General features: G+C 29.0%; 2 protein-coding genes and 1 long non-coding RNA gene across 4 annotated transcripts; 2 read left to right on the top strand and 1 right to left on the bottom strand.

The window, feature by feature from the left end:
* The first annotated feature begins 2117 nt into the window (after positions 1–2117).
* LOC122528089 (glucocorticoid-induced transcript 1 protein-like) lies at positions 2118–11116 on the top strand. Of its 2 annotated transcripts, XM_043652828.1 has the most exons (9): positions 2118–3359; positions 4407–4567; positions 4726–4820; positions 4969–5108; positions 5198–5364; positions 5436–5565; positions 5919–5999; positions 6973–7108; positions 7381–11116. In XM_043652828.1, exons 1-9 carry the CDS (start codon positions 3119–3121, stop codon positions 7556–7558), a joined length of 1329 nt encoding a protein of 442 aa, XP_043508763.1. In that variant the 5' UTR covers positions 2118–3118; the 3' UTR covers positions 7559–11116. The 2 variants fall into 2 exon arrangements, with proteins under 2 accessions (XP_043508763.1, XP_043508764.1); XM_043652829.1 differs by lacking the exon at positions 5919–5999 and having other exon boundaries at positions 2119–3359.
* Positions 11117–13133: 2017 nt separating this feature from the next.
* LOC122528091 (sorting nexin-29) lies at positions 13134–17249 on the bottom strand. The gene is made up of 12 exons (XM_043652830.1): positions 16960–17249; positions 16169–16431; positions 15572–15873; positions 15373–15498; positions 15048–15297; positions 14852–14981; positions 14534–14775; positions 14243–14458; positions 14019–14175; positions 13813–13953; positions 13579–13718; positions 13134–13479 (listed from the first exon to the last, which is right to left on the bottom strand). The coding sequence occupies exons 1-12, from the start codon at positions 16960–16962 to the stop codon at positions 13395–13397; spliced, it is 2055 nt and encodes a 684-aa protein (XP_043508765.1). The 5' UTR covers positions 16963–17249; the 3' UTR covers positions 13134–13394.
* A 3168-nt stretch (positions 17250–20417) lies between these two features.
* Positions 20418–21507, top strand: LOC122528090. Its single transcript, XR_006306488.1, has 3 exons — positions 20418–20513; positions 21084–21362; positions 21445–21507. It is a non-coding gene; the product is annotated as an uncharacterized LOC122528090 (long non-coding RNA).
* Positions 21508–22975: the final 1468 nt, after the last annotated feature.

Here is a 22975-nt window from a genome sequence, read left to right as displayed (position 1 = left end):
TTATGAATTCCTATTTTTATATTCATTAATACTTTTGGCTATTTGTGAATCAATATAAAAAATAACTAGTGTATTATAAATAGATAAATAGATAAAAATAAATTAAGATGCGTGCTAATATTTTTCCAGTATTATTACAAATTGAAAGAATGTACTTTATTTGTATAAATTTATCTTAAATTTTGTATAAAATATAAAATTACGCATATATATAATTTATATGTAAATATATATATATATAAATAAATGAATATATACATATATATTTATTTATTTATATATGTATGTGTAAATTATTACTATTGCTGTTATTACTAGTAATAATTTACACATTTATAAATGATATCACTTTCATGGTATTATACTTACTACAAATAATTTACATATAAACTTTTTTTTTATATCATAAAATAATTTTCTTATTCACATTTACATAGTTACAAAAATATATAGGCAGTGTTTAAAACGTTAAACTTTCAACGAATTTGTAGTAAAACATGATTAAAATACTAGAGAAATGATAAAGAAGGTAGTTTAAAGAAGTTCTACTTGCTTAAAATCTTTGAAGCTTAAAATTTACTCTTATTTTAGCACTTATATCTATTATCTATTATGTATAAGGTTTTTCAGTCTTTTTTTATCGCTATTAGTAATAAAAAAAAATGAACAGCAACAGCATAGACTAAAATGGACTGATGTATGAATTAAAACACATGTGAGTGTTGTGTTCAATTACTAAAATACAAACTACTATAATCAATACAAGAATAATATTGTTACAACAGACAAATGTCTGTGTTATGTATGACATTTCATCATTTCGTGTTTGTCAATTTGATCATTATACTTGTATTTTTTACATCATTTTGTCATTCTATTATATATATTTTGTCATCTTTAATAATGCTTTAAGATACTAAGAAGTACATAATTCAACAATTGGTGCATGCGTAAAATGTAGAAAAAGTTTGTTCTTTTGTTATTATTTAAATATATGTTAATTTTTGTTCTTCACATTTATCATTAACATATTACCGTAACAAAAAAATTCTTTGTGAATTAAAAAGTGGTATAATTTGAAATAATTATTTTTGGAATTGATGTAAAGCATTCCTAAAACTATTTTGCAGAATAATTCAGCATTCTTTACAAAAATTGTATGCATATGCATATATATATAATTCCATATGTATGAATATACATATGAATATATGTACGTATGTAACAGTAAAATTAAGTATAAGTATATTATGTCATTAGCTTTTACTGAAAAGCATGACAGTGCCTTTATTAAACAAATTTTCATGCAAATATATATTACAGTATAAATTTTTGACATTAATTTTAATACTTTTATGCTGACAACAAATGACAAGTGACTTAAGGCTTAATAATTTAAGTTGAATCATAGATTCAATATGCTTATATTTATATTGAAATCATAATTTTATTGCCTTTCTCTTAAAACATTATCTTTTCATGTGCAAGATAAAAATAATATATATAAATTAATGCCTGCACATGCACACAACTTGCTTCGACTTTATTTTCATTACTTCCATTATTTTCACATTTACAAGTGAAAACAACATAAAAGAAATTTTTACTCGTTTCAAATATTTACGTTTTATTCACGCATTTACTAACGTACTAAAAGTTTTGACTGATGTTTCAATGTTTTTGTCAATCTGATATTGTTTAATCTAGTCACATGTTATCAATAGTGAACACTTAAAACAATGTAATGAAACTGCATAGTATAATGTATAATATATTGTAAATAAATATACGAGCTTAATTCATAAAAAATACAATTTTTTAATCCCAATTATTCAATTTTGACGCACGTAATTTTCCATTTTACTAATATTTTTCAAGAAATAGTAAAAACGGTATTTCGTCCCTTTCGAAAATTTTTCCATGGAAGATAGTGTAAAAACAGTCGAAACGATCGAATTCCGCGATCAGACAGATCATCAAATCTTTGTTATTGTCAATAGCAAATCAAAATCAAGCTGGCGCGTAAATATCGGTTCGATAGCGATACGGAGCGAATTGAAACGATTATCGCGAGATTTCTCCCAGCGAGAGTATCGAATGAACGTAGCGTGCACGCGCCGTAGCTGAAAAACGTAAGCTTGGGTAGTACGTCTGTGTTAGTACATGCCCGTAGACGAAAGTTATTCACACACGCTATTCATCGGCTTGTGCTCCTCCATTACGTACATAACGTGAAACGTAAAACGCTACATACTGGTCTATACGTGTGTCGTGCAGGTGTATATATAAGCAGAGTTGCGCACGTCGTATACGAGCATCAAAACATTGTTTCGGCGCAGAGGTGATATCGTATTTCGAAACAAGTAAGTTCGAACAGAGAACGGCTGGCGTGTGGAGTTTCGTCGTGGATCAGCAGGATGATGAATGTTGACAAGAAGACAGGTGATTCATTGACATCGGGATTCACCGCTAAATAAGATTTCGGACGAGAGATCGGAAGAAATCAAGGAAAGGGCGAATTTGAGTGCCACTGCACAAGCGCGAATAAGAGAGAGAGGATCAAAGAAGGATAGAGTGAGAGAGCGATAGGACGCTAGGTACGGTGCTACGGTGGTAGTGAATGGAACGCGGCCCCCACGGGTGAGCGTAGTACGACGCTCTACGGGCTAGCGTTGCACCAATGACCAGCCGGGACGGGCGATCACGTGACGTGCGTGCCGAGGCAGCAGCAGCAGAACATTGCAAATGACAAGACGCGTAGGGCATTGTCGTCGCGCCGTCGCTACCACTGTTCCTGTCGTAGTTGCTAGTGAATTCGTTGCGCCGCCGTCGTCGTCGTCGTCGCCGCTACCATTATCGTTGATGAGATCTCGCCCGCCACCGACAAGGCGAGCATTCTAAAACGATATTGAAAATCTGTCCTCGATACTGTCGGCACTGCTGCTGCTGCTGCTGCTGCTGTCGCCGCGTGTGCGCGACAAAGTCGCGGGTGCTCGGAGGCCTCGTGCCCTGAACGGTGCCCGCGGCGCCCCGTCCTTAGTCGAACATACTCGAAATACAGTGTACCGTCAAACGCACCAGCATCGACGGCCGGAGCGCCAGCTGCCTATATGACAAAATGTCGGGGTCACAGCGAATGCGAAAGTCCTCGCCATGCTCGACGTCGAAGCAAGGCCCAATGCGCGCGACTCTACCCGTGAGCTCGTTACTACGACAAGGCCGGCAGGGTAGCAGTCTTAGGAAGAGCAACAGCAACAGTCCCACTGTATCGCCGACGAACGCGAGTGCGTGGCGGGCCCGCATCTCGCCGGAGACCTCTTCCTCGGGACAACGAAGCCCTGGTTCCCTTTCTTACAAAGGTATTTACACTCACTGCTCTACATCTTCACGTACTTACTATACACTGTTATCTTTCGCTACACTTTGTTGTGTCTGTCATTTTATGTTTTCCGTACCCTCCTATACCCACCGTGTATCCCTCCCTCCTACCCTTTTCGATTAAACCGAGTATGTACTTTTTATTTTCTCTTTTCAACGTTGTAACACAACCAATTATAAATGTTTATTGTGTCGTTATATCGTGCACAGATTTTCCATCGATCGTCTATTTGCAAGTGTATCGTTATTTCTTGTTGTTCCATTTGCAACAGTTCGATGTGTTATGTTTTACGAGATTCGATATAATTCGTTTGTGTCAGCTACGTAGAGTCGATTGTAAATATTTTAACTGCGATGAAAAAAATATATTATCTTGATTCCTCAATATATACGTTTCCTTAAATTTGTTTTTAATAATTTAAGTATGTAAAGACTTGTTTCTTGCATCAAACGTTCGTTAATTATAATTAAGCATAATTAAGTTGATTTTTACATTAATTTGCAGTTATGAAATAATAATACTTGTAAATGTAAATTGTGCATTGTGATTTTAATTGTATCTAATGAGTTATGATATATGTCATTGGATTGAGTAATGATGAATGTTATGTATACATGTACATATATATATATACACATCTGTATATGTATTTATATACATATGTACTATATTCAGTACAACCATTAATATTAGTAGTATTAATATATAATAAGAAGCAAATTAAATCTCTTTTTCATTTTTTTCTGTCATAGATTTATGACTATATGTTTAAATTGATCGATACGGTAACCGAATATATAGATTTTAGATCGGTTCCACAATAAACAGTTAAAATATTCATTCCTTCTTTATCCTATTGTACCATTATTGTTTGAATTTTGTTTTTACTTTTGTTTACTTTATCCAGTAATCGAATATACTCTTCATAGTCCGGTTCTGGTTCATATTTACACATCAGTGATACATTCATTATAATTTACCACTTAATGGTAAAAATTATGTTCATCTAAAATTTTTTTACAAACAGCAAAATCAAAAACATTAAGTGGAAGATGCAGCGAAAGTTTAAGTGGAAACCAAAATATTCGAAGGACAGCATCACTAGATACAATCTATTTGAAAGGACAATGGCCTCGTGATTCGTATTACATTCATTCTAGTCTTCTATTGGTTGATAAATCTACACAGGTAAATTTTACTTTATTTTAAATATGTGTATTTGCTTGATTGCTCCATTTTTATTCACATTTCATTGCATTTGCATAACGTATCTTCTATCATATAATATATTGATATTCTATATGTTTTATGCACAATGTAAAATCAATGAAATTATGTTTTTATAGACAGAAGAATGGTCCAATGAACCAAGAAAATTGCATACTCGCCATCCTACAGAGCAAAGTACCACAGATGAAAAATTGGTATTTTTCAGGCATCGGTATGTATAAATCATTAAGATTGTAGAATCTTAAATTATAGTGATAAATTTTGCGGTTCTATGATAAAAGATATAATAATGACACGATATATTACTATAATATCTACTTTGCATATCTATTTATTCTAATCAGAAAAATGTATAACAGGTTGCAACGTACAAATAAAGAAGGTACCAGCAGTAGAGAACGAACAGCAGCATTTGGACTTATAATGCCAGGTGGACCACCACCAGCTTTCCCTGCAGATCATACAGTTTTACCTAGCATTGCCTCACAAACGTCTATACGTAAGTTCATTTAGGAATGGGTACTCGCGTAACAAATCTTTGTTTTTTTTAGAGTTTATTGACATATTAGTTTTATTATTGTATACCAGACAATCAATTTAGTTTGAGTACAAAGGCAAGTCCTATGAATATCCCTGTGAAACCAATGAGGCCTCCTATGCGTTCTTCTATTGAAGGACTAAATCAAGAAATTGAAGGATTGGTTCTAAAATCTACAACTAACCCTAGTGATCCTGATCATCCAGTGGAAGACAAAGTATGCTTTTGATTTGTTTACGATTATTTTAAAATTAAATATAAACATAAAAAATTTAATTGTTCTTGTAGTATGCACGATATCGTGAACAAATTACACCGGAAGGCCATCGTGCCCCATTGGCAGATCTACTGAGGGCTACTCGCAGTGTGAATACACAAACACCAGCTACTGACCTTCCCTCCAGTTCTTATTCTTCAGGTAAGTTTATGTTTTGTTTTGTATTATTTAATAGTGTTTAGATATATGAAGTAGTTGTCAATGTTTTTAGAAAATGAACTTTACAAATTTTATGTTGAAAATTATGGAAACTGACCTGATCTGAACATTAATTTTAACACCACCAGATTAATGATTACATGCAATGTTTGTTATTAGTGTTTATAATACTAGTAGTTGTTTCTTTTTTTGTGTAATTTTAAAAATATAAAGAACATCATGTTTTTGTTTTTTTTTAAATAAAAGTATATACATATATGTATGTGTGAAGTATTTCTGGTTACTGGTAACACTATAAATAACAGACTAACTATGGTGTGTGCCTGTTGAGACAGGCCCTCCATCTAGGAATTCTGAGTCTCCGCTGATTCCTGGTCTTATGGATGCGTCCCGTCCGCCTAGCGATCTCTTACAAGGTTGGCGCATATTTGCGGAAACATTCTTTTTATTTTTCACAAAATCCGTTTTGCTCAAATATATTTGTTCTTTTCTCTCTTTCACTTTTTTTTTTTTTTTTTTTGAATGTCCTTATCCAGATAGTTAATGAGACTTTATATGTCTATAAATTCTTTACTATTTCATAAATATGTATACATATACATATATATGTACACACACATATCATCTGGAGTATGTGCATGAGTTATTATTATTTTTTTCAATATGAAAATATGTATACTTTATAAGATACAAAAATCAGTTGTTCTTAATATTACACCTGGAATTATTTTCTGATTTTACATAATTAAATTTAACTGACTAAAAATTGATGTTTTCATGGAATAATAATGCCAAATTGAATGTTTATAATACATTGTGACATTATATGGTAAATGAATCTATTTTTAATAAATTAAATTAAAATGTATTTCTTATTATTGCATTGATACCTGCACGCAGTATCTCATTTTAATAGGTGTTTCAAATTTTATATATTTTAAAGTATTTATTCAGAAATACTTATTAAAACACATGAAATGTATTTGTTTTAAATATATATTTGCATGATAATGGATTTCTTAATTTATTTCTAGATTTCTTAAGTTATATTTCAATTTTGTAGCAACTTCTTTAATTCATAATTTTAACATCATACATACAAGTATCATACAAAATATAATTCCTGGCTTCACAGATTTATCTATATATATATATTATTATTAATAAAGTAGAATGATGTCTAACTTTGGTGTATAAAGCTATTATCACATATTATTTTTTATTTTTTATATGAATGTTTAATTTTTTTTTGAATTTATAAATGTTATTAAGAATTATGTAATAGTTATTAAGAGCATGGAATAAAAATATATGCTTTTCAATATCCAGTGTTACTTATTCATTATCTTTATATGATTATTAATTCTGACATTTTAATTTATCTTTAAGGTGGAAGTCGTGGTTCAACTCCTGAACAAGATAGAGAAGGACGTCTTGGCACCTCTCCTCACATTAATAGGTTCCTTGCAAGAGAACCACCTGATGGCTGTGAGAAAGTCAATCTCAAATTTGTAGAGGATGCCAGGTATATATGCGAAGAAGATATATGTTCTATGCATGTTTCTTTTAAAATTAGTATAATGTGTAGAAAATGTCTATCGTGATAATTCATTTATAAATTCTGTCAGTTATTTTTTACATCAAATTGGACAGATTTTATATAATACTCGTATTGCTCAGAAAAAATAATTTAAATTCGCTAAAAGTTAAAATTCATTTAGTTAAAATCAATATTTGTCTTCCATTTAGAAATATCGAACATTAGCGTTACTGAAACAATTGTATTTGTATGTATAGGCGACCTATGATAGACTTGAGCAAACTAGACTATTGCCCAAAGCCGTGTGTAGCATTCCAGTTAAAACCTAGCTTGGGATCAGCGTTCCTGCCATTACAACAGCCAGCCAGTCCAACAATGGTTGCCAGTACGTCTCCTTCACGTACAACACCAACTACACCTCCTCCAAATCCATAGTCCTGCTCTTTACCTTACAGAATAATGTTCACAAACCCAATTGGTACATATATATATATATTTTTTTTGAATGACTTCATGGGTAGAAAGTGGTTTACTTTGATATGAAAGCATATACCAACAAAGAAAAGTTACCGAAAAAGCAGCCTGTTTCCAGTGCGACCCAACGTTCGGGCATCGTGAATGTGTAATTAAAAAGTTATATTTGCATTGATATAAAATATTGAAAGCATCTGAGCTCCGTTAATGTTTCAAACAATAATAAATACGAGGAACAATAATTTGTGATAACTAAAAAAACGACATTTAGGAATGAACATTGTGTTCTACAGGGAGAAAGACTAATAAAAATTGTGTATTCTAAATTTAGTGCTAAAATGTGCTAAACAACTTTAGTTTTGTATACAGGGATAAATATTCAAATGTCAAAGAGTATTAAATTTGATTGTTGGAAAAAGCAAAATTATACAGATACAGAATGGGTACATGTGCCTGGATATGTACATCGGTACTCCTTTATAAATTTTTCATTAGATCTTTGTAATTGAAATGATTCAATTGCATACTGAAACAAATTCATTAGAATTTTTTGTATTGTTTTGTATTATTACTTATATGCTGAAAATATCCAAATTATTATTTATACGAGGAGCTCGAAAATAGTGTATCCCTATGGTACATTATTTTTTAGAATTATATTCTTTTAGAATTATTCACGTACATTCTTTACTCTTTTTTTTTTTTTAAGGTCGCGTATGTAAGATAAAGGCATAAATTAATTGTCATGATAGTTTATTTTGTATTACGTGTAGTTTTGCATAGCTTTTTTTTGTAGTAATATCTCTTAGGTGATAAGTTTCTATTTTTAAACTAAATAAGCACTTTGTTCAATTATAGTGTTCAGTGTCATGAAATAATTTATGAAAATTAATTGGAAAAATATATTCTATTCTTTAATAACTATATTACCATAGGGCTACAAAATTTTTTGTTTAATTTGCGTTATATTAGTTTGCTATCTGAATATGTACAACCAATACAGCATGCAATGACAGGTTGACGGATGTATGATAGAATGAACCTAATGATATAAGGTGGAAATGTAATGAGTAAAAATGACGAGTGGTAAAATTAAACATTGATTGAAGTAACAAATAACGATATGTGCTTTAGCCATAGCCAGATGTGCATACAAATGGCTCCCTAACTTGGCACAGTATGGGTGTGCGTGTAGGGTTTTGTATAAACGTAGATCATAATGAAAAAATTTATAATCTGCGTTCTATACAAATAACAGTATGCATGTGTTGTAATATCAGAATCCTGATTAAACCATCCACGAATAACGCTGAAACTTATCATATTATCTAATATTGTATGAATATTATAAGTATTCGGAGTACTCTGAAATTTAATTATTTAAATTTATAGTAGTATTTGTGTGTGTATGTGTGTATATTTTAAATATATTTTTAATAATTAGCAATTATTCATTTCTCTATTAAATGTTTTTACAATAAGAATAATCAAAGAAATATCAAATATTGTTATAAATATCTTTGTATAACAAACTATTCACTCTATATAAAGAAAAAATCAAGAGTTGTTCGTGCGATGGTTTAACTTATTATTTAGTATATGCAGACATAGCCACTCAAGAAGTTCAATTTATTTTTTGCTTTCTAATGCAGAACGTTTTGCAAACGATTTTATAGTTATGGTCTGAGGAATAAGGATCTTAATAAAATATAAGATCGAGAGCAGGGAAGAACAGTTTTTTAAATACAATAGTAATATACTTTCTAATATTATATTGTATCTAGCTACAACAGTGAAGAATGTTAACACATAAAGTACCTGGCACACTGGTCTATGCTCTCTTTTATCCAGCTCACTAGAAAGTTCATGCCTTAGAATGCGTGGCAAAGTGTGCTAAATAGACAGGAAGGTTAATGAGAGAGTCAGGATAATATACAAGATGCACTGGCTAGTTAACAAGTAATACAATACAAACTAATCTGCTATCTACTAGCTTAAGAAGATTTTCTTTTATTTATTTTCGCTATGGACCTAACGACATCTATCCCACTGCTATAAGAATGCATGAATGTAAATGTTAAATTTGCAGGCGCTCTAAAAAAAGAAAACAAAATTTATCGACGTATTTCGTCTATTTCATCTATTGGCATATTTTCACTTAAACAAAGGAGAAGAAAAAATGTTTTAACGTAAATACATTGTATTAATCGTAGTAAATAAAGTTTCATACTTTTATTAATAAGCAGAGAAAGAAATTATTTTAGGAAAAAGCTAGCCTTATTATTTTTGACTACACTCATGAGGCTCCACTTTTTAACCTTCATGTACTTGTATGATGTGTTATCATTATTGTTAGCTTTTGTTGTCAATTTCACAAACAGAAGAATGTGTGTAAAGACTGCTAAACTAAAGATTACTTGTTATTTGGATATACCTAAATTTAAAGTTAAATAAAATTAGGCTCAAATTTCTCCGATTACCTATGAAACAATATAGGTATTTAATTTGTTAACTAAATGATCCTTATGTGACTACTGTTCGGTACATTCTCTTTACATATCTAAATCTGAGCAGGCTTCAGAATGGCAAAATGATTATGTCAATTACAAATTTATTTATCCCTAGGACTGTTCAGACGTATCGTTGTAGTATAATAACAAAACAATAAACTAACAAAATAATAAAAAAGAACATAATGATTGTAACTTGTAAGATACTCAAAATTATGTAAATTTTTTAACATGTGAAACTTGTAAAAGTATACTCTGAGAATTTTATATATTTGGTAAAGGTAAATGCAGCTTTTATTCATTGCTTTTTAATAAATATGTAGAATATTATTTATGGTTTTTTATTCTATGTAGAGAAATACAAAGCCTTCATTACGTAATGTTTTCTCATAAAAGAAAGTTTTCATATATACACATTTTTGGAGAGATTATTTAGAATTTCATGAGAGTATTTAGAACATTGTCATCAATTTTAAAAAATTAAATTTTATATTTTAATTTGTACGTTATAAAGATTCATTATAAACATCGTCTGTCTTTTCAATTCAGTTACACAACGTAACATCGTTTTTTAGTAAATGTAGTTTTGTAAAATAATTTTTTTTTTTTTGTATGAAGAGTGTCTTACAATGCAAAATCATGAACATAGAAGTTAACAACGGTACATCGAAAATTAATAATTTATACATAAGGATCTATCCACCTTCTACTCTGTCCTAGGGCTAAATCAAAATTAGTCAGCGAAGAGAGAGAGTGAATGTAAATAATAATTTAAAGCCGTTTACGATGAAATCTTTGTACGGAACGTAGTGACTAAGGCCAACGAATTCTGTATTTTTCGTGCGTCTCGCGAAAGTTCGTTGAACGAAAAAAACTTGTGGATCAATGCGAACTTTAAAAAAAATATGTGTATAAAAGAAATTACCATAATATGAGCTGTCCATAGTCAACAGAGATTAGACTCCTTTTCCGAACGGCACAATGCAATTGTCAAAATCATAGTAAATATTAATTTTTTAAATATATTCATTTTTATTTTTATTATATTTCGAATTTTATTTTTAATTTTACGAATTAGTTAAAAAAAAAGAATTTTTTCCATTCAACATATTTTGTATTATTGTCATTTGTTTCTTATTCGTTTGAAATTTCATTTACCTTAATAATATTTAAAGAATAGATGGTCACACGCATCTCTGTGTAAATTTAATGAGTACTATTAATCAATACAATTTAATGATACTGTTAATTATTTTTCAAGTAAGTACCATGTATCAGTATTGTAAAGTATATTAATTTCACATGATCGAGATTTAGTTTTTTTTTTAATCTTAATGAACTTTCATAAAACGTTACACACATATATGTATAAATGGACTTATATTTTCTATGGAATAAAATACTCTTTAAGCGATAAGTTATATATTGTATTTTTCGTGCATTATTAAATTTCAAAATATAAAAGCAAATTAAAATGTAAGATTTAGTACATAAAAAATATATTATTATCTTATTTTTGAGTATTTTATCATTATAATGTATTATTTATATTTGATATTCAAAGTTTTAATGATTTATATTTTAATTGCTTTCAATCGTAAATCTTTGTTTTTTTTTTATATATATTTCTGTTAAACAATTGTATTTTTAAATTTAAGTGTCGAATTTATATTCTCATCGAAATATTATGAACTTATTTAACAAATATATTCGATTATTTTTCTTTCCCTATTGCGAGATAAAACATTGTTATATTATATATCGAATTGAAATGAATGTGTCTAATTTGTAATCAATTTTATAAGTAATGTAATCATGTATCATTATGTTACGAAACTTACTATGATTATGATGCTATGATTGCGATGCGCTATAAATATAGATTCCATAGATTCGTTTGAAGCGTATGTAATTACAATTAATACATTGACTGCCACGCAACGATAACTTACTTTTCGATACATTTTGTATCGAATTAAGTGTAAATGGCTTCAATCTATGAGACAACAAATATCGATTAACCGAGATTTGTTATTTATGTTGTTGCTCGCTCGAGCTCCAATATAAAACTTTTGTCACAACGTCATTGAATATAACATAATATATAAAAAACAATATACGGGCGTATCGTTGGTTCCTTTATAATGAAAATACATTATGGTTCCACACAATCGGCAGTCAAAGTATTAAGAATGATTATATTAATGACTCGATAAACTTTGCTATTACAAGAAACTTTTATATCTCAATATGGAAAGGTAAAAAAAAAACCTTCTCAGTGTCTATGTTGTTTAGTATAAATACTAATTCACATTACGATCGAAATTTCATTGTTATAAAATGTATTTATTATTTAATAAGCATCACGTTCATGAGATAAAAACTTACGCGCGAATACGTTTTTCGATGATTGGTTCTTGCTAAAAATTCTCTTACCTTACCTCTCCATAGTGAGACTCCTACTTGTTAAACCTGTGAATCTTATATGCGATTAGTTGTATTATTTACCAGCATAATACTGTATGTACTTGTTCCAATAACAATATGCACTTTTATTTTTATCATAAAGTATAAATGGAAAAGTGTACCTTTTTATATTACTGTTAAGGCGCCTTACATGAATAAAATTTTTAGAAAACGAGATTAAACACGCTATTATATAATTTAATTATAAAAACAACATATAATGCTTTGTTTTTTGTATTCTATGCATTGTCTATAATTTCTTTGATCTAAATTTGTTTGTTAATTCATTAAATAATACCTTTTATATACATATTAATTGATCGTTTTTTTTTTATTTCATAATATAATTTACTTCATAATATAACTTTTTTCTCTTTTAGTATTGATTTTGAAATATTTATTCTAAAATATAAGATATATGATAAATTTATATAATATATAAGAAATATATTTTTTTATCTGATTGAAAGATTAAAATATAGGATTAGAGTTTCTCTTTAAATATGAATTAAAATTTTAAACATATCGCACATAAATATTTGTAAAAAAATAATACATACTTTTGTAAAAAAAGGATTAACTTTTAATTAGTAACTACATGTTACTTTTATACATATATCGTCTATAAACGATATGCATATGTGTGAATGTATATTAATTATAGCTGTTACATACAGGCATATGCTCGTATCTCCAATTGTCAACAATATATATATATATATATATATAAATACACACATATAGAGCAAAACATAAGTATTTTATACATTAAATTAAAAAAGCTTCATGTATGTACAAATTGTCTATAAAAACGTTAATAATTATAAACCCATGTATTGAGGGGAAGAAGAAAACGTGTTTCTGGTAGAGTTATTTTTCCTCGAATCCTCAGTATTAGGGTTATCACTAAAAAAGGTAATATTAAAAATAATATTTGCTGTACTTTTTGTTTAAATTTCTAAAAATGTTTGTCTAATGTGAAATTAGAATTGAGAGATAAATTACCCAAAGAAAGGCATTAAAGATATAAGTGTTTGTCTACTTGGTCTAGATGCAAATGCTGGAGAACATTGTGCCAATCTTCCAACAATTCGTCTTAACCATTGTTGTAATTTTTGACGTCGTTCTTCCACAAATTTAGCATCCTGGATAAAAATGAATAAATACAAATGTGAATGTTACTTGTAATATTATATGCCATTTTTTTAGTAAGTTATTTTTAGTAAGTAATATAAATACCTTATTTCCTATTGTCTTCTTTGGTGGGAATTCAAAAGTTGTAACAATTGCGTCATGTTTTTTTAATTCTCTATAAAGTGCATGAAATTGCGCATATCGTCTATATATATTCCATTCGGTATCCCTAATACGTACGTATATCTGTAATAATTAATAAACAAACAGACAATTTAATAATAATTTTGTTGTAATTTATATTTAGATACCTGATAAACATGATGTATGTCAGAAGGCTGTCCAGTAAGAAACGCGGATGGAATCCATATATGTATGAGACATGGTGGTTCTAATGGTAAGTCATCTTCATTTATAGGGCCACGAAGGCACTCTAACTCAGCTTGTAACAATTTAACTAATCTATCCCTGAAAATTTTTCGAACATGAATATAAAATGTAAAATAAAATATTAATATAAAACATGTAATTTTACCTGTCATTTAATTGTAAAGTTAATCTAGCATTAAATTCCATTAATTCTGCATGCATGTCTGCAACTTGAATTAATTTTTCTTCATATTGTTGGGCTTCGTAATGATAATCTAATGCTGGATCTTCTTCGGAAACTGTGGTAGAATCTGAATCTCTTCTCAACATTTGTACTGCCGTTACGTACTTGCGTAACTGTTGTCTTAATAATTCATTTTCTCTATTGAATCACAATTATATTAAAATACAATTAAAATTTCTATATCATAAGATAAATTATCTTTACAAATTTTACCTATTTAATGCTTGTATTTGTAATTCGTGTCTTTCAAGATAATTTTGATGTTGTCTTTGTAAACGAGCAAGCTGTAATCTGCTGGTCATAGCGTCTTCTTTAGCTTGCTCTAACATTTCAGTCATGGCTAATAATCTTACTCGTAACGCTTCGATATCTAAACTATCAGCATCTGTATGAATATCTAAATCTGTAAGAGGTTCAGTAGCTTCTACAGCAGGTTCTGCTACTTCAGATGAGTCCTATATAAAAAATAAAATGAATACAAAGTAAAATTGAAAATTATAAAAGCATGAAAAATATATATTTTACACATACATCTAAGTAACTTGGTAACGCTATCAACATATCATCCAATGTTTGATCTAATGGTGATACAGGAACTAGTCCACCCATATTTCCAGAATTTGTGACTGGCGTTAATACTTTTTCTTCTTCAAAGGTTTCACTAAAGATATTTGAAAGTATTATGTAAAGTACAAATATTAAAATGTGAAATAATAGATGTATTTACCTATTTTCCCAGTCAGAAGGTTCCTTATTAGTTATTGTAGTAACATTATTTGTTTCGTGTTGAGATTGTAAAACTGATGAACTAGGTGATGTAGAAACTTTTGTTGATATTACTGTAGGAGAATTAAGACAAGTTGGAGGTGCACTAACTGAAAGGGAAGCTTCTGTATTTTCTTGTTCTTCATTTTCATTATCAAAAGAAATTATGTGAGTTGGTACTTTTTTTCTTTGCTTCTGTTTTGAAGTAGGTCCTAATTGCAATATTAATTATATTGATATAAAAATGATACATAATCTTATGCACTTAAAAAGTGAAAAACAATTACCTGGTATAGTAGATGATATAATTGGTTCAGACAGTGAAACTTTATGTTTTTCCAGTTCTTTGCTTTTTGAATTATTATCTAATTCTTCATTATCAATTCTAATTGCAAATAAAATACTACCAAGTCCTAATAGTTAATAATATTTAGTTATCTTATGTAAATAAATTAATACAACTAGTAGACAAAATTGATGTTATACCTGCTGCTACATCTGGTAATACAGCACTTCGTTCTTGGTCAAGTAAAAATGCCCAATCTTCATAAAATGGAGATAATATTGAAAAATCGAGTATAGCATGCAAATGACGTTCTAAAGAACGTTCATTTAAAACAGCTCTGAGCCATGCTCTACCCCTGCCATAATCTGTATGAACTTTTTTTAACACACTGAAACGTTCTTGTTCATGCCAAGTTAACTGTTCCTTTATACATGGCCAAAATGCCATATCTGATGTGTTGTATGATTTTATATTACTACCAGATACTATGTCTGAAACATGCCTATAAAAATGCAAGTAACATAAATTGATGTAACAGGATATATCTCTAGTTATTACTCATCACATAACATTATCTCTTAAACATACATCCGTAAAGTCATACTTGAGATGATAAGAAGTAAAAAACAAAAAGTAGATCATCATATGCACAATATCATAATATCAACATTATCTTGAATAAAAATGGTAAACAAATATCATCATTACAGAATATAATTTTTCACCATATATATTTCATAACAAACATTAGCGAAATAGATGATATTTTAACTTTTATATAGAATACTATTTATTACCTTAAAGCTGAATTAATTTTTTCAATGCAGTTTGTACGCAAACCATGACTAAAGATTGATTCAAATATGTGGCATAGTTGCGTAACACATATATCAGATTCAGTTGCTAATTCAGTACGTCCACCAAATCTAATATGACATTTCTTTGCAGCAGCTAATAAATTTTCCAACAGTTTCTGTCGCTCTGTTGCATGGTCATAACTTTGATTAGAATCAGTTACATTGTGTGTGCTTGGCACTATTGCTGACATCATACGTAAAGCCTAGAACATATGAGCCCAAAACACACGAGATATAGAGATAAAACACACAAACATACATATCAGTATTTATTTAAAATTCAATTTATAACATTTAAAATTATGTAACAAATATTTTTACTATCATAAAAAATGTTTATTAATATATCTTAAAAATTTTTGAACCTTTTTGCAAAACTGAAATGCAATAATTAAAATATTTTTCAATATTTTTGTCTTTGCGTCAGATATGAATAATACTAACACAAATTTAGTGTTACATAAATTAAAGATAAAACGTTTTTTAGAATAATTACATTTTTTACATATACTCATTTTTAATTTACAGACATGAACATATTATTTGAATATAATATGCCAGCGATGTAACGCGCAATTTCTATTGAACAAAAGAAAGTCAGATGTTTAATCATCAATTATGTTAATTGAAAGGATGTATCACATCACGAGATACTTATTAATTTGTGAAACAGAGATTGTCAATATGTAATTTAACGGCAATTCGATAGTATATATAAAATAAATACATACCATGAGTCGAATCGATGAAGATCACGTTAATTTCTTTTCAAAATCGTAATCGTTATTAAAAAAAGTTGTACAAAAGGTGTACATAAATATACAATTACTTCTAGGAATTGTAATATGTACAAGACTTGTCGAAGAGCATAATACTACGTTGTAACTATTTCATGACAATAAAACTTTTCTAGTGAATAATATACAAATTTAAGAAGCAGAAAAACTTTAGGGGCGGAAACAGTCCCCTCATCTTCATTCTCTTTCCTTGAACACAGATGTGTCATGTGAATTATATATAAAATGGGCATAGAAAAAGTGACTGTTTGTTGAGAATTTTGAGTATAGTGCATTGATCTTCTGTATCCCTAGCACAGTAATACTAAAATATTTTGGTCATTTATAGTTTTGATATATTTAGGAACGTTTATATTACTTACGAAATATTTTGTTGGTTCAGTAATTGTATTCTAATATTTAAAAATATGTATAAACTGTTCATTTGTACAATGCAAAATTATAACAGTAGACATAATGACTGTATTTTAATAATAAGGAATGATATTTAAATTTGTGATTATAGAGATTATTTTCTATTTAACTTGGTACTACTGATTTTGTTACATATGTTACAGTATATAGAACATAGACTATTTTAACCATGGCGGGAATCTGATAAATGAGAAGAATGTAAACATAACCTAGTCAGTATAACCTTATTGCGGGTATTCCACGATTTATGAAATGTTAGTTTGCATTATCATGATAAGAGATAACAGATAGTGAAATAGTTATGATATTATGCAGTAAATGTATAATAATATATGTAATTGTCATAATAGTTTAGACAGGAATATAAACAGATAATTTTCTAAATAGCAGTGATTTTTGAAATTGAATTTGCGGCTGTTTAAGCGCTGCTAGATTCTGTTATAGATTCTGCGCAATGTAAATTAGAGAATTGTCTAAATTTACTTTATTGCTTAAAGGTTAAGAATTGTCTAAATCTGACTATAGAGATAGAGATATAATGTTTTTTACTTGTGTACGTGTAATATGTCTGAATGAATCCTGCAAACTCGATTTTATAAAAGTTTGGAAGTATGAAAGAAATGTTTCTACAAATATTGTTTATATTGGTATAAAGTTATATTGTGTAATGTAAATTATTTTTTGCAAATCGTTCATTTTTGAAATTCTGAAGTCATTTGTTAAGACGAATTCAATGATGTATATACAAGGTAATTTGTTGTTATAACTCAATTAAATTAGTTTAAAGTTCATTTAATGAATTAGTTTAAAGTTCAGTAAAATAGCGAAAACAAATCGTACAGATAATTTTAAAGGCTCACTGTAAAGGGAACATTTCGATTTGTGTGATGTAAAAATAAATATCTTTGAACGAAACAAACTCAGGATTGTTAAAGTGGAGAGTCTTTAAAATAAAATCAAGTTAGTTATTCTATAATTTGTTTTCAAAATTATAACAATTTAAATTAACAAAAATTTTTTATCGAATATATAAATTCGTTCTTTTTTAAGAATTTCTTATGAATTTTGTGTATTTGATTTAGATCAGAGTTTTTTATTTTTTATTTCAAGTTGTCATTTCGCGCGAAATATGCGATTGCAGCGCCCCAACGGTGAAACACGGAATACACTTCCTACGATTCTCGAACATATCGATATTTCTCACGGTCGATTTTAAAGCGGGAACATGGCGGAAGGAAGCACACCTCATCTGTGAAAAATAAAGTATTATTCAGAAGAATTATCCAGAAAGACGTATTCCCAGAAGTTCTCAGATAAAAAGTTAAATCAATAGTTGTTAGATTTGTGTTTATGTTTTGTATTTGTGTAAAGTAAAACATGTATTTTTGGCATTAATTCAAGGTAAGATTTAACCAAATAATTATTACGTATAATTTTCAACAATTAAAGAAATAACAGCATATAAACATTTAAATAGAACATACAATGCTAAAAGTTATTTATAATTTTATACCAAAATTTAATTTCAATTCTAACTAATACAAGTATTGTAACCTTGTAATTGACTAATTCATTCTTACATAAATGTGTGTGTGTGTGTGTGTTTTATTATATGCGTTTATTGTAACATTTCCTACTTATTTGTTGAATCCTTAACTTCATATTACATAATTCTTAACAATTTTAATATTAAGTCCAACAATAATTTATTAAGAATGTATGTATTTAATAATTAAAATAACAATTCTACTGCGTAATGTGATAAAATGTCTCATGTCACAATTTTTCCTCAAGCGTATGAATATTTTCATTCTTTTTTAAATACTTTTCATGAATTTTTTGTATTTGATTCAAACCAGAGTTTTTTTTATTTTTTATTGCAAGTTATCATTTCGTGCAAAACACGCGATTGCAGCGCCCCAACGGTGAAACACAGAATATACTTCTTACGATTCTCGAACATATCGATATTTCTCACGATTTTAAAGCGGGAACATGGCGGAAGGAAGCACACCTCGTCTGTGAAAAATAAAGTATTATTCAGAAGAATCATCCAGAAAGACGTATTACCTAGAAGTTCTCAGGTAAAAAGTTAAATCAATAGTTGTTAGATTTGTGTTTATGTTTTTTTAAGATAAAACATGTATTTTTTACATCAACTCAAGGTAAGATTTAACCAAAAAATTACATATAATTTTCAACAATTAAAGAAATGATAGCATAAATATTGAAATAGAACATACTATGCGAAAGTAGTTTATAATTTTATACCATAATTTATTTTCAATTCTAATTAGTACAAATGTTGTAATCTTGTAATTGACTAACTTATTGTTATATATGTACATATGTATGTATAATTTATTAAGAATGTACGTATTTAATAGTTAGAATAATAATTTTATTACATAATATAATGAAATTGTTCAGTTCTCAAATAAAGGGAGCCGTGAAACTCGAAATTCAAAACAACAACACGAGCACAATGTTTATGTTCGTCTCAATTATCGTGCCTGTTCGGACAGGTTTGCCCCATCCCCTACTATTTCCTCAATTGCGAGACGAGACGTGTCGCGGAGAGTTCATTCAGCGGTCGAATTTTGTAATAACAGCACGTATTACGTCGCATTAGGTTCGTAACTTTCTCCAATTTATCGGTGGCGTCTCTTCGATAGCGTCGCTTCCTTGACACTCTTTTACTTCCATTTATAATATCATTAATAATATCATTTAATTAATTTAACTAATACGCTTGTGTTTAAGGATTCAATGAGCATCAAGTAAGCATCGAGTAAGATTTTAGAGCTTTTCGTGCTGATTTTTCTTCAATTATCAATTTCACTCTTACGGTTACCGGTTATCTTGTCTTGTATACTTTTTTAATAGAATTTGATAATTATCGTTTCACTTTTATATATTTGCCTTCATTTGATATATTTGTTCTAACTTTTGGTTTTTTCTGTGCAGGTTATTCCTTGGTTGCAAAGATAGCATAGAATATATGGACGCCACGATCACTAATGAACAATCTGATGAACTTTCACGAAACGTTGGTAACATTTTATTTATTCTAGGTAACACTTTCTATATTATTTATATATATTTGAAGTACAATTCAGAGTACATAATTATATATTGTATATAAGAAAGTAAAAGAGTATATAAGAATGGAAAAAAAGAAATCAATTAATATTTTATTTCGAATGTGGAGATCGTAGTAGCTTAATGGTATATACGTTCAAGTGAATATAAATTATTGTGTTAGATTATTAAATTCAGAGTTTTCGTACTTTACTTTGTACTACAATATACATTCTCCGAATGCTGACACGTAATTAAACGATTCAGAGCAAGATTTCACACGTGTATGCCTTTTTAAATTACATTTACCTGTGATAATTTGTGCAAACATTTTCGAATATTTATAATATACGTGATATATTACTAATATGCATACTTCACTGTAATAACGACCATTCAGAATACAATTTCTACAAATTTTCTGCAAATATTGAAAAACACTTTATAATTTCCAACTAATATCTTTGATGTATACTCAAGTTCATAATCATTTCCAAGAAAAATAGCAGTATTTTCTAAATAAATGTACTTTTTACCCCTCTCCTAATCAGCTTTATTTTCAGAAAATTTTTGTGACCGCGCGCAATGAGGTCGGTAGAGTCAGTGTTTGTTGCGCAATATTTTAATATTTTTCTAAAATGGCTCTCATAAAATTAGACTATTAATTCGTTTAAATTATAATTCACGAAGTTAGAGTCAGTGAGTCCGCTGATTGATACTTAAACACGCGCGTTGATAGTCTTTTATTTTTCTTTTTTTATATCTTTTCTTATTCAACATTCGTTTTCGATACATTAGAGTCAGTGCTCAAGAGGATAAGGCCTCTCCTGAAGATCAAGATCGTAAGTAATTTATATATTGTACTTCAATTTAGTCAGTTTTTCAAATTTAACAACAAAGTACAATGTTTGACGTTTGTTACAGACGCTTTATCAATTTTCTGCATTTTGTTGGGGAAAATCCAACGGTGGCTCTAAAGCCAAGAATGTAAGAATCTTTCATTATCTGCAACTTAAGATTCTGCCACGTTTTTAAATACAAATTCTAATGTTTTATGTTTTGTTACAGAGTCTCTACAATCTCCAATTCCCCTTATTCTCTAAAAATCTTACGATGCTACAGAAGCTGACTAAATTGAAGAATGTAAGTACTTTAACATATTGTACTTGAATTAATTCTATTTTCTACAGTTTTCTTTCCGTTGAAGTCTAATATAAAACTATAACTATAAAATAGAAACATTTAAAATTATTAAAACCCCAATTTTTACCATTATTAAAATTTTCACAAATAACACTGTGTCTTTATGTTTTTCAAGAAATTTTTCATGGTGTTCACTTCTACAAAGGATTCTCAGTGGTATCTGCTTGATGAGGATCTTCACGACGACTTTCCTTAGTCCAGTGCAGATAACGTCATTTTTCGCTGTGAGTCGCATGCATTTTTGTTCCTCTGGTCACTCAATCATGTCGTAGGATGAAAGATCCGAATCGGCACGGGTGACTGGTTGTATACGTAGAATTTTTGATGAGCATAGTGACCTCGGATATTTTTTATATCCGTGAGTAGTAACACATCTTTCAAGATTTTTATGTATTAGATCAGGATAGGGCTTCTTGCACATCGCGAATTTAACAATTAATTTGAATACATGCAGTTATAATATTTACTTGTAAAAACAAAATATATTCAATATAATTGTTTGCAAAAGCGAAATATTCATATGAATATCCATACGAATAGACAAATTATAAATATGTATTAAAATGAATTTCATTTGAGCATTTCGTAGTAGAGAAGACGGATACCCTCCGACTTCGTTGCTATGAAACATGCAGTTATTATTGATATATTGATAATATATTTTGTTACAATAATTAATTATTGTTATAGTAATTAATAATTTCCAACTTTATCTTCGCTTTTATAATAGTATTAAATGGTTTAATTAATTGAATTTTATAATTGTGAACTTACCACAATTTGAAATATATAATAGATTAGAATTCTTTCCGTAGAAACATGTATGAAATTTTATGTGCAAGGAGATATTTCGCGACAGGCAGATTTTGGAATCAAAGCAACAAGTTTGAACATTGCTTTCGCATTTTTCGAAAATGCTTTGATGAAAAAATCGCCTGAGATTGTTTCTATTAATATTTAATTTAGAGTCAATTGTTTGATTTTGATTTTTTGAGTCAGTTGTTAGATTTCATATCCTTTTTAATAAACTCAATTCTTTGTCCTTATTCTCTTGCAATTTCAATAATTTCTGAAAGAGTCATTACAGTTTGAAATAAAATAATACAATAGTCCGTTGGATACAAATTATATGAACTAATTATTTTTTTAGTTCAGGATTTTCAGGTTTAACCCCTACCGTGTTTATTGTCAGGATCTCACTCACGTGCCCAGGTGCTACTTGGGTGGGTGAAAGACATTGGGCACGATGACC

This window comes from Frieseomelitta varia, unplaced genomic scaffold (genome assembly GCF_011392965.1).
Source record: "Frieseomelitta varia isolate USP_RPSP 00005682 unplaced genomic scaffold, Fvar_1.2 scaffold_245, whole genome shotgun sequence".
In the NCBI taxonomy this organism is placed as follows: Eukaryota; Metazoa; Arthropoda; class Insecta; order Hymenoptera; family Apidae; genus Frieseomelitta; species Frieseomelitta varia.
This window is presented reverse-complemented; position numbering and strand designations above follow the sequence as displayed.

Bases quoted from the DNA above. Each gene is read 5' to 3' on its own strand.
- LOC122528091 (XM_043652830.1), bottom strand. The intron at 15,499-15,571 runs GTATAACATCAA...ATTAACTATTAG, and splicing joins ATTACCAGATGTAGCAGCAG to GACTTGGTAGTATTTTATTT. The intron at 13,719-13,812 runs GTATTTATATTA...ATTTTTATCCAG, and splicing joins AGAAGACAATAGGAAATAAG to GATGCTAAATTTGTGGAAGA.
- LOC122528089 (XM_043652828.1), top strand. From the start codon at position 3,119: ATGTCGGGGTCACAGCGAATGCGAAAGTCCTCGCCATGCTCGACGTCG. The intron at 4,568-4,725 runs GTAAATTTTACT...ATGTTTTTATAG, and splicing joins TGGTTGATAAATCTACACAG to ACAGAAGAATGGTCCAATGA. The intron at 5,365-5,435 runs GTATGCTTTTGA...TTGTTCTTGTAG, and splicing joins ATCATCCAGTGGAAGACAAA to TATGCACGATATCGTGAACA.